Raw genomic sequence first — 12,398 nt, 5'->3', positions numbered from 1 at the left:
CCCCCCCCCCCGCTTGCCTTCAATACCTCCCACTTGGACGTGTCAGCCTCTGCCCCTTGGGGATTGCACCCCGCTCCTTGGTTTGATGCCTCCCTGCCTTGGGTATTGCCCTTCCATCCCCACTGGCCTCACCTGAAGCATCTCTAGTTCCCGGCGTGCCTGATTCAGCTGCTTCTCCAGTTCTGCGATCTTGGCCATGGACTCATTCTCTGAGTCCTGGAGCTTCTCTGTGAGCTGCAAGAGGAGCTTATGTTCAGCTACTGCCCCCCATGAGTGGGACAAAGCAATGGGATTGAGGTGTATGGTGGGGAGGGACACAGCACATGGGGAATAAGGTGGGATATTGCAACTCCAACACAGAGCATCCAGGCCCTTGGACATCTAGGTGCCAGCATGAACCCTTTGCCCTCCCATATCCCGTTTTCCCTGCATCCTGCTGGGATCTCCCATGCCACAGCAAAAAATGTCTCCCTTTCAAATGACAAGGATTAGGAGGTTCCCTCTTCCAGGACACCATGGCCCCTATGAACAATCACAGGCCACTGGAACCTCCTGGCCGAATCAGCAGCGGCAGACCTGAAGGACACCCTGGTTTGGTGGAGTTATCTTGTTATCAGGTGCCTCTTGTTCTCCAGCAGCTGCCACTGGAGACTTGGTAGAGCAGGGTAGGCTACCTTCTTCTTCCAGGACCATTGCCTAGCCAATCCTTCCCTGGACTATATTTGCATAGGCAATTATTCCATCCCAGAGCTTGGTAATGCTAAGGGCAGGAGGAGAAACCCAAGAATTTCAGCCCTTCCCCCTCCACACTGGCCATGGAGATGTGCAGGACACAGGATCACAGGAAAGTATGACTGGGAGGGACCTCCTGAGGCCATCTAATCCAGCCCCCTGCTCAAGACAAGATCCTCCATGACTAAATTATCCCAGCCAAGTGTCTGTGTAATTTGTTCTTTAAAATTTCCAAGGATAGAGATTTCATAACCTCTCACAGTAGCCTGTTCCAATGCTTAAACATCCTCACAGTCAGAAGGCTCTTCCTAATCTCCAATTTAAATTTCCTATGCTGCAGCTTGAAGAACACTGCTTCTAGTCCTGTCCCCTGCAGCCAAAAGTCTCTCTCTCTATAATCATCCTTCAGGATATAATCATACAGGATACAATCACTATAATCATCCTTCAGGTATTTGAAAACTGCTATCAAGTTCCCCCTCAGTCTTCTTTTCTTCAAACTAGATAACCCTAGCTCTTTCAGCCTTTCCTCATAAGCAGGGATCCTGGTTTTCTCTGTTTAAAAATCCCAAATTCTCTGCTAAAGACCCCAAATTTTCTGATCAAAACCCCCAAATCTGCATTTTTCTGCAAGTAAAATGAAATGCCAGTGTGTGTGTATATATATAAGGAAGGGGGTGCGTGTGTGGGAAAGAGGGTGTCTGGGCACAGGAGACACAATCGGGGGCAGGCAAGGGCACAGGTGATATGTGGGGGAGGCAAATGCCCCCCCCCCCAGATTTCTGTGCCCACAGTGTGGTGCAGGGCTGCAGCTGGGCCAAACCAGCTCTGGGCAAGAGCCACCTCCGCAGCCCAGTGGGCAGGACCTGGCTCAGGAGGGTGCGCCACGTCAACATGGTCACCAAGGTGAGAGACAGCAGTATTGAGTTGTGTGCCCACTGCTGCTGCATGGGCAAGGGGTGCCTCATCTTGGTGGCCATGGTGGCATGGCTCTCTCTCCCACACCAGGTCCTACCTGCTGGGCTGTGGAGTCAACTCCTGCACAGAGCTATTCCAGCTAGGCTGGAGCCCCACACCCTGCTGTGGATGCAAAAATCTGGGGTGGTATGTGCCCCCCCTGCCCCTCTTCTGCATCACCTGTGTCCCCTCTGCCCCCTTGCTGTATTACCTGTGCCTCCCCAGCCCCTCTGCCATGTCAATTGTGCCCCTCCGCCCCCTGCTACATCGCCTGTGCTCTCCTGCACCCACAGATTTACCTAGAGAGAGCTGTAAGAAGTGCTCTCTGTCACCCTGCCTGGCTGCCACATGCATGTGCGTGCGTGCCCCTTGCCCCTGTGTCTCACTGCCCCCAGCCACAAGCAGCCCCTTGCAGGCTGGAACTTTGCAGTTTTCCAGGTTTTTCTGCTTTCTACAGCAAGCAGAAAACCTGAATCCCATAAGTCACATTTTACAGGCCTCTAATTATTTTTGTGTCTCCGTGCTGGACTCTTTCCAATCTGTCCACAGCCTTTTTGAAGTGTAGGACCCAAACTGGACACAGTTCTCCAGGTGAGACCTCATCAGTACCAAACAGAGTGGAAGAATCACTTCCCTTGATTTATAAGTAACACTCCGATAGTTAATACAACCCAGGATTCTGTTGACTTTTTTTTTTTTTTTTTGCAACAAGAGCACACAATATTCAGTTTCTTGACTACAGTAATCCCTAGGTCCTTCTCTGCAGTACTGCAGCCTGGCCAGTCGTCCCCCAGGCCATGTTGGTACATGCAATTATTCTGTCCTAAGGACAGGACTTTGCATTTCTTGTTGAATTTGATCTAATTGATTTTGGACCATTTTTCTAGTCTATCCAGGTAACTCTGCATCCTAGGTCTGCCCCCCAGAGTGTCTGCAACTCCACCCAACTTGCTGCCATGTGCAAATCTGTTAAGTATGCACTCAGTCCTATCCTCCAATTTATAAATGAAGAAGTTAAGCAATACTGGAACCAGGACAGACTCCTGGGGAGCTCAACTCAATAAATCCTCCCAATTAGATGTCACACTGTTGATGACTACTCAGTGATGACTACTCACCTGTGCCACTTGTTCCTGCAGGTCCTCCATGTGCTCCAGCACAGCGTTCTTGGTTTCAGTTTCCTCTAGCAGGGCGCTCACATCGAAGATGTTGTCCAGGTATGCCTGGATTTGCACTTGTAGCCTGTCGCTCTCTGTGTGGCGCAGCTTCTGCAATGAGATAGCCAGGAACCCTGTTCAGAACCTGTCCCAGGCCCAGCCCCAACCCTACCAGACAATTACAAGTGCCTCGCATCCACAGCTCTCAGAGCTGGGTCTGAAACCTCCACACACTTCCTCTCCTGGGTGGAGGATCTCCAGCTTCTGAGCATGGCTTCTTTCTCCTGGCATATCCAAGTTTATGGCCCACTACATTATTTAATGTGTGGTGGGTACAAACCCAGTCAGACCAAGAAGCCTGCGTGGGTAGATGGTCATAGGCAGAGGGTGCCCTCAGTTAAAAGAATCATCCAGCAGGAGGAGCATGCAGAGCAATCTGCCCACAGCCCCCTGCATCCCTTCTAGACTTAAGGCTCAGATACACAGCATGTTTACACCAGTGTAACCAGCCTTTCCACCACTGTAAAGGAGCCAACATAAGACATTCAACTCTATACCAGTGTAACTTACTTGAACTCCATGTAGAATTACCCCAGGGAAAAATTCAGGGAAAAAAATGGCACTGGTTTAAGTTATGCTAGTGCAGATGCTGTATGCTAGCAGCTTATCCTGGGGAAGCTGTTTGCTAAAAGCAAAGAAGCTACTGCTCATTCTCTGCCACCTAGTGGCAAGGCAATGTAACAGTGCCTACTGCAGCAGCTGCCCCAGGACAACTGCTTGTCTGTTCACTCTGGACCCTGGTATGGTTCTCTCTGACCGTACAACATCTGTGCAAGTTACACCAGTGTAAATGTATCATGTATCTAAGCTTCTTGTGTCTGTAAGGCCAGCCAGAGAGGGTAAAAGATCAAGCTCACCTCAAGGTACTCATCTAGGCCCAGATGAGTGAATTCATACTGTAGGAAGACTCGGAAGTTCATGTTCTCCACTGAGTGCACTACAATATTGATAAACTGCATGCAGGCCACCTGTAAGGGTAGACAGAGGTTCAGGGCTAAGGCAAGCAGCAGATTGACAGAAGTGGGGACAACATAACAATCAGGGGCCACTCAGAGCAGCAACCTCCCACCTTACTGAATGCTTGGGCACACAACAGAATAAGGATCATTTAACATATCACAGGAAGTGGCAGAGCTGGGAACTGAATCCCAGGTACCAGCCACTCATATTGTCTGTTTCTTAATGCAGCTGTTCTGAATCCAGGGACACAAGGCAGACCTTGGGCAAACCAAGCTGCTGGACACAGGAAGCTCTGAGCCTCAGAACACCATGCTAGCAGTTCTCAAGGCATTTGGAAAGGCCCATTGTCAGCTCAGAGAGATCACCCTCCCCGACAAGCCTGAAGGAGCTTCATTTGTCATATGGGTCTGACTACCCTCTCATAGCTGATACCCTATAGAAGGTAAAAGCCTTGTTACTACTGGCTTCAAAAGGGATTCTCTTTTGGTTCAAGTGGCAGAAGCTGCAGGCCACAGCCTCTTTTCCCTATGCCACATGCATGTGAGTTAGTGGACTGCTACAAAGCTGGTATGGGACTACAAAGCCTGTATTCCCCTGGATACGGAACATGCCCGTGTTCACTGACTTGGAGAAAGGGCACTGTTAGCAGCCCTGTCCTGCCCTAAGTGGATGGAAAACCAGCTAGGTATTCCAATCACATAAGGCCTCCAGATGCCGAGAGGCAGTGCACAGCATGGATGTGGGCTGACTGCTCCCCACATATGGCTTTCCCCTCCCAAAACACTCACCATGAAGTCAATATTACTGTCTTCATTCCGGAAATACTCCATCAGCTTCTCAAAGCGATTCTTCTCCCCACAGACCTACAGGCAAGAGCAGAGACTATCAGCTTGAGTGGCCCTGAAGTCCTAGAGAAGGTGCCCATTGGCACCAAGCAAGGGAACCTGGTTCCTAAACACTGCCATGAAGCTGCTGAAAGGAGCAGCTATACCTAAAGCTTCTCCCAGCACTCCCAGCTTCCGCACCACTCAGTCCTAGACCACAGTCCCCCAAAGCTGCCTCCTCAGCACCTCCACTATGTTCCCATAGACCAGAGCCTCCCACAGCGTAAGGTAACAAGCACCACAGTGCAGAGAGGCCTGGGCTGTGGCTGGGACACTAGCTATGACCACACCACAGGCGGCCAATAACAATCCAGTCCCTTCCCTATCTCAAAAGATGCTGCAGCTGCTACACAAGGCCCTGACTTTGACGCCCCCACATGGCTTGGGTGCTGGGTCTCATATCCATCTTCAGTACTAGATTCTTTGCCTTGCATTGGGAGCCCACAGGGTCAAGTGGGAGAGTTCTAGCTCTTGCAGTGCCTACCCTAGCACTGGACTGGGCTCCTGGGTGACTCCCAGCATGGTGCTGACATGCTTGTGCCATCCTACCCACATATTGTGCTGGGCCACTTGTTATGATGGGACCTGAGTCCTGCCAGCCTAGCCTAGCCAGAGCAGAAAGGGAAAGAGAGGGAATCCAAGTGACAACCCTCCACACTGTTCTCCTACCTGCCTATCAGGAGCCCCTGCCGTGTGGATTTGTGGGGACTGTGGGTCCCTATGGCCCATCTCCCAGTGCCTCTGGGGCTCAAAGAATAGTCAATGCATTCATTTGCAATCTCCCATGGTACAGCACCCTTCCCTGGAGGACATTAAGCCTGCAAGCTTCATGCCTCTGGGAGGATGGCAGGATTTGTGCTGGAAGGGACTTGGCCAACATCCTGCGGCATGTTAGCAGCAGGACCAGGAACAGCTGCCAGGTGTCCTGACCCTGAGAACAGCCATGATGGGGATTTGGTCCAATGATGGGGACAGCACAGGTGGCTGCTGAAATGGATGCGCTCATGACCTGAAACCTGACAGCTGCTCACAGCTGAAGGATTCCTCCCCATGCTGCTGCTGCCCTTGCTCTGGGAGACCCTGCCATGGTGCACATTGGCACAGCTCCAGCTGAGGGATCAGGTATGCTCTCCTACATGAAGTGCTCTGGTGTCAGCTTGTGCTTCCCTCTCCCCATCTCCCCCTGCCAGCTGCAGCCCCAGCTCCCTGCTGCTATGCAGGGGAATTCAATCCAGCATCCCATGTCAAGCAACCTGCCTCTTTGTTTAACCTCACCATGCAGGGCTACAGGGACAATAGGGGGATGGCTAGGAGCTGCTCCCTGAAAGATGATGCCAGCTTCTCCTGGGGGCCCTGTCGCTGACCACATGGCAGACAACAGCCAGCCAGCACCCCTATGCCTCACATGAGGGAACTCAGCAGGTCAGTTCTGGGACAGTAACAGGAGGAGGAGGAGTGGCCAGGGGCAACCACAGGACTCCTGCCCAGGTCTGAAGCAGCAGGAAGCCTTAGCAGATGGGCACAGTGGACAGGATGGCAGTGCACTGACTGAGCTGTGCAGCCTCAAACACCTTCCCTTCCACCCCCTCCAGAAGCTCAGGACACCTTCAGAGGCCCCAAACCCATGAAGCCTTCCTCCAGCACACATAATCTAGCTCTGGGGTTGGGCTGCATGTGGGCAGCAGAGCTCTCTCAGGTGCTGTTGGCCTCCCTCCTCCTCCAATAGGTACTTTCTGCCAGCTGCCGTGTCCCAGCCCCAGCTTGTGCCGCATTAGCAGATTTCAAGAGTCATCCTAATGTGAGGCAGGCATCCGAGCACTGTTCAAGCCAGCCAGAATTTCACAGCTGGCAGCCCCATGTTCAGCAAGAAAGATATATTTATAGCCTGGCACAGAAGATAGATTGCCCCCCTCCATCCTTCTCCTGCAGGGGTGCATCTGTGACATTTTAATTAAAGGGATATCGTCCCTCAGTTCAGAGCTCAGAGGTCAAGGTGTGTGGAGGGATTTTGTTGGCCTCAGTGAGTGCAGTGAGTGAGCCACTGCTTTCAGATTTTTATGAGTACAGCACCTTAAGGGCATTCTCCCAATGAGAGGACAACTTTGGCTGTGTCTGGATGCAGGTAAGAGTTCCTGAGTCACATGAAGAGGGACGCGTGTATGGACTTTCATATGGTCTTGATGAAAGCCAATGGGACTGTGCTCCAAACACTCCTAGGCAAATTACAAAATCTTTCCCAGCTGTGGAGATGCAGGATCTGGGGCAGGCAGCCAGGTTACACCTGTGTCTGTGCAAGGACAGTGTGCTGGGGCTTCCCAGCCTAAGGGTCAGAGCAGGGACTGAGAGGCCGAATACCTGAATTCCACCCCTGGCTCTGCCCTGACTCATTGCAGGGCCTTGGGCACATCCTACCTCTCTCTGTGCCTCAGTTTCCCCCACCTGTGGTAGACAGATAGTAACCATAACCTCTTTGCATGAAGGCTGGCACATTAGCATCCAGTTAGCACTCTGCAATCTATGCCCAGAAGGGGACTCAGCTTGTTCCTCCCTGCTAGGGGCATAAGTTGAGAGGAAAAGCCAATGCACGGCACCCCTCCAGAGGACACTGGGTCCATGCCAAGGCAGCAACTCACACATGATGTGACAACCTAGGGCCATCAGCCATAGTCTGGGGCAGGAAACCAAACAAGTTACAGTCAAGCTCTGAGCAGTCTCCTCAAACTGTCACCATTCAGAACACTCTACCCATGGGCAACTGCCACCCCTGAGGACAAGGCAGAACGACCTGCCGGGTGCCACTGTGGCCTGGGGTAGGCTTCTTGCCTTTCCAAAAGCAGTAGAGTCATGCCCCACCTCTACCCTTTGTGGCCTTGTTCTTCCCTCCATGGTCACATCAACTCCACCAGGGGAATGGCATAGTTGGGAGCAAGGTAAAATATACAAAGGATGTGAGCACCACTGGCAGCGTACACTGCACTTGGCGGTTGTCATATCTGCTGGGTCTGAGAAAATGACCTCTCTGCAGGGTGCTGCACACGTTTGTAGGGGCACGCAGGAAGGAGGAAAAGTGGGTGAGTGGTTGCGACTGGGTTTTGTTGGGGAGTGTGGCTGCCTGAGGCAGAGCAGTGTGGGTATGTGGGTGGGTGTCTGTGGGTATGTGCAAAGTTCCTGATGCACCACTGCAAATGCAGGCCTAGAACAGGAAGGCAAAGCAAGTGTGCCTCAGAGCTGGTACACAGCCCACCAGGCTTCAACCCAGCCAGAGCATCACCCTTCCAAAGTGTTTCCCCTGAGCTGCCCATGCACAGAGAGCCACAGCAGTCCCCATTACCACAGATGGACTGGTGTGCTTCTCTGAATGGGTGTGAACAGAGTGCCAGCCAGGGGCTATGGGAGGGGGGTGGAGTGAGACACGATTCAACTCTTTCCTTGTCACATGCACACAGCACTGATTGGAACAGAACCAAGGTCTCAAAGTGGTGACACTCAGTCACCACCTCCCTTTGACAGCTGGGGAAACTAAGGCATGGAGAGGTGAAAGGATTTGCCCAGGGCTGCACTGAGAACCAGTGTCAGGGCTCAGCATAACGGAGATAGAAACTCTTTGTTCCTATCACTACACCAATCCCACCCCTCACATGTTGTCATATCCCCAGCCTGTGGGCTCCCAGAGCCCACTACCCTTCAGAGCTGGGCCCTCCCTGGGCTTGGGCACCAGTCCCTAGGGACCTACCTCCTTGAAATTGTCAAATGCAGCAAGAATGATGTCATGCCCCCCTCGGACCAGGCATACAGCAGCCAGCAGCTCCAGGACAAGTGCTTTGGTTCTGTGAGGAAGGCACAGGGTCTGAGCAGAGCCTCCCCCTCAAACAGTGAGGACAGTGGGGGGGGGGTGGAGAAGGAACAGTGGGGGCACATACCTGGGATTCTTATTATTCAAGCTCAAGGTGATCTCGTTGACGCAGGCTGGATGGTTCATTACCAGGCTGAATCCAGACTAGGAGGAGAAGGCAGCTTTAGCAGGGCATAAGGGCAGAAATGACTGTTGGGGCCAGTCCCAGCCCTCACTTGTGTACAGACTACATGGAGAGGCCTGGATTGGTGGGGATCCCATGGAAGCAAGGCCCATGCTGGCTAGTACTCAGCAAGCTCCATGCCCACTGCCCATCCCTTCACTACCCCCCTCCCCCATCTAAGCCATGATGAGACCCAGAAGCAATCCCCACCAAGACACAGGCAAGGGGAGGACCCCCAATGAGGAGTGGGTGCCTTGTGTTACTGCAGCTTGCAGAACCCTGTGTCAAGCTGAAAAGAGACATGTCTCCAGGCCCAGAGGTACATGCAGCCCTGGCCTCCAGCCAGGATACAAGCTGAGGTATGAAGAGCTGGAGCAGCAAATGGATGAGGCACAACAGAACAGGACGGAGGAAGGGTGACACTAGTGAAAGGGGTGAGAGGAGCAACAGGAAGGTGGCCAGCCAGTCTTAAGACAGCCCAGGCTTCCAGCCCCTCCTTGTAGAAACAGACCTGTCACCAGCACAGCCTCCACTCACTCCACAAAATGCAGGAAATGGGTAAGGGCCAAAGCTCCCTAGCACCTTCCACACCCTGCAGAACTACCCATGTGGAACCCCAGGGTCTAAATGGAAGGATGGCTGTGCTGCCTGGCTTGTGCTGGCTGACATAGGGTCTCTGGTTGAGAAGGGCAGGAGGGGAGACTCATGTTAATATAGCAGGGTGATTTCCAAGAGACAATCCCAGCGGAGTAGCACTCACTAATCACTGGACCTGGAAGAGCCTTCCCTGGGCTAGTTTCTGGCTAAACTGACCTGAGTCACCCCAAGGCCAACTCAGGAATGAGAGAGGAACTCCCTATCCCAAGCATAGTGGAGTCCATCTGCTGTCCTACACAGACCCAGGGGTCTGCCGGAACCAGCCAAGACTCTGGACAACCTCTAAGACCATCCAGAGCCCCTCAATTCCTCTGCACTGCCTGGTGAAACCAAAGAAACCGTGGGCCCTGCCCAGCAGCTTGAGGCATGTACCCAGCCTAGCTCTCTCCAATGGAGTTGCCAAGTCCCTCTGAAGGGAAGGGGCTCTCCTGGGTAATACTCCAGCCCTGGCAGACAACGTTGGCTCCATGTCTTGCCCCCACCTGGTAGTTCATGATGGCACGCAGGCACATGATGCAGACATGGACGTCGTCCTTCTGGCTGACAATGCGCGAGTTCCGCAGGGCTTTCCTGCTATGCGTTGGGTTGAGTCTGAAGCAAAGAAAAACAGCGAGTGATGCCGAGGCAGGACCCAGCTGCTGCAGCATGCTCAGAGCAAGCATTGGCGGGGGAAGTGAGGGGCAGCTGGCTCAGGAGAGGGGAAGCTGGGGACAGAGCCTTCCACCTCTAGGCCACTGGCATACATCCAAGCTGGGGCAGTTTCCCACAGATCAGTGCACAGGCTGTCTTGGCAGAGAGGCCAATGATGGAAGGGGCCACGGAAGCTGTGCTCTGCTTCCAGCCTGCAGATGAGTCCCTCCAGGTCAGGCTGGGGGGAGCTGCTGTGCTTGCTCTGGGGAGCCAAGAGAAGACCCCAGTCTCCAGGGCTGTTAATCTGGTGCCTTTCACCTGCACTAAGGCCACTGAAAAACACTGATGGGCTGGGATGGTACGCCGGCATCAAGGCTGGATGGAGAGTCCAGCTTAGTCCGCACCTAGCATGCTGACAATGTCTGGGGGCTGAAGGGAGGCTCACCGGGGTGGATGGGAGTTCATGGGTGGCCGGGGTTTACTGTCCTGATCGCTCCAAGGGGTGCTGGAGGGAACACATGGGTGGACTTGTTGAAAGAATGAGTGGATCTGCTGGTTCAAGAGGCAGCAGCTGAAGGAGGATTACAGCCTGCAGGACAGGAGGGAGAAAGAGGACTTGATGCAGATGCTCCCCCCTCAGTGAAAGATGGAAGAAGTGGAACTGAGGGGGCTTTGTGGCAAGCTGAGTTGTGTACAGCTAGCCAGGAAGTTGTAGTGCTGAATGGAACAAGGCAGCAATGTCACTGCGCTCTTCAGAAATGGTCTATTGCTCTTCTGTATTTAAAAAAAAAAAAAGGGGTGCAACACTTAGGAAGAGTCCCTGGCCTCCTAACATTCACTGCACTGACAGCTACTCTCCTACCCCAGACACTTCAGAGCAGGCACTGCCCATTGATGACCTTATGGGCACTTCAAGGCCACAGGCCTCAGGGCACAGCTAGCACCACAGGCACTGTGTGGTCCCTGTACAACAGACACCAGAAGTAGCAACAGAAAGAACCATCCCTGTCAAAGAGGCTGCATTTGTTCTTAAATGGTGTTCCTACTCTTCACTGCCACAGGGCTAGTGGACTCCAAGCTTCTCCTGTCTGGTTTCCAGATCCAACATGCTGTGGCTACTACAAAATGATTTTTCATAGGTTTGAGGCCAACAAGGACCACAGCAATCATCTAATCCAACACAGGCCAGAGGGTTTTCCTGAATTAAGCCCCTTTGAACTGGAACAATCTTCTAGGAAAACATCTAATCTCAATTTAAAAGCAGCCTGGGACACAAAATCCACTGCAGCCTGTAGGGAGCTGTTTTCAAGGGAATTTCCCAGCCTTGCAAATGCATTGTGGGAGGGGGTGGGAAAGCCACTGCAAACTCTTTCCTTTTCATGCACCCCTACCAGCTCTATATGTTCTGCAGGTTAAACCAAGCCCCTGCTACCACCTGTGCCAGAGGTCATCAAGAGGAGCTTGGTCAATGGTTATACAGATGTACAAAGAGTGTCTCTCCTCAAGGGCAGGGCTCCAGATCCTTCTGTCATGGCAGGGCTGGCTGGGCAGAGTTGCCTGGAGGAAAGGCTCTTCTTGTTGAGCCAGAAGGCCTAACCTGGGGCACAGACAAGGAGTGGAGGAGCCAGGGACAAAAGGGTCATTCTTAGAGAGTGAGGCAACACCCATGGGTGACCTTAAATTCAACTAGTAACAGAGCCAAGAGGCAAGGCCATAAGCCTATCCTGGCAATGGGAACACTGGAGCAGGCAGCTGAGGCAAGTGTCCACCATCCCAGAGACCAAGCCCTGGCTACCTACCATAAGGCGCATCCCATGGGCAGCGTGAAAAAAAAAGATTGTGGTTAGAACATGGACATGGGGAGCACATTAGGGAGCATGCAGTGAGCAGGGGCTGAACTCAAACCACCTCCCAATAAAACCATCTTAATGAGTCAGGTCGAGCCTTGGGGTGGGTGGGTTGAACTCCACAGAGGCCATCTTGAAAATTTCATCCATTCTCTGTTCTGCCATAGAATCGGTGGCAAGACTTGAGCAAGATACTTAGTCTCTGTTTCTCAGTTTCCTCATTTTTTAAATGGAGATAACAACAGTACCCTACTTAATGGTGGGAAGGAAGGCAGGCTCCACAGATCAGCACCTTGGTAACTGGGGCCAGAAAAGGACTAAAGACAAATTATCAGAACAGAATGTAGGGTACCTGCTCTAGAGTCTTCTGCATTAGAGGCTCCTTCCATTACACATGCTATTAGTTCATTAATAATGTTTCTCTGAGCTGATAAGCTCCTAGGTTAATTGTTCAGGGGGCAGCTGTTGTTAAGCTAAGAAGAATGTCCTCAGACTACA

General features: G+C 52.5%; 1 protein-coding gene across 2 annotated transcripts in view; it reads right to left on the bottom strand.

Moving 5' to 3' along the window:
- Positions 1-12,398, bottom strand: part of FMNL1 (formin like 1) — a 56,215-nt gene that overhangs the window by 24,852 nt on the left and 18,965 nt on the right. For both annotated transcript variants that reach the window (XM_019523542.1, XM_019523541.1), the window contains 7 exons: positions 9,906-10,014; positions 8,671-8,747; positions 8,484-8,577; positions 4,655-4,729; positions 3,764-3,874; positions 2,808-2,957; positions 133-234 (listed from right to left, as the gene is read on the bottom strand). In XM_019523542.1, coding sequence (XP_019379087.1) covers positions 133-234; positions 2,808-2,957; positions 3,764-3,874; positions 4,655-4,729; positions 8,484-8,577; positions 8,671-8,747; positions 9,906-10,014 — 718 coding nt within the window. The remainder of the gene's footprint in view (positions 1-132; positions 235-2,807; positions 2,958-3,763; positions 3,875-4,654; positions 4,730-8,483; positions 8,578-8,670; positions 8,748-9,905; positions 10,015-12,398) is intronic.

The sequence above is a fragment of the Gavialis gangeticus genome, unplaced genomic scaffold (assembly GCF_001723915.1).
Source record: "Gavialis gangeticus isolate Ggan-Ray unplaced genomic scaffold, GavGan_comp1, whole genome shotgun sequence".
In the NCBI taxonomy this organism is placed as follows: domain Eukaryota; kingdom Metazoa; phylum Chordata; order Crocodylia; family Gavialidae; genus Gavialis; species Gavialis gangeticus.
The sequence above is the reverse complement of the archived record's forward strand: the minus strand, read 5'-3'. Positions and strand labels throughout refer to the sequence as shown.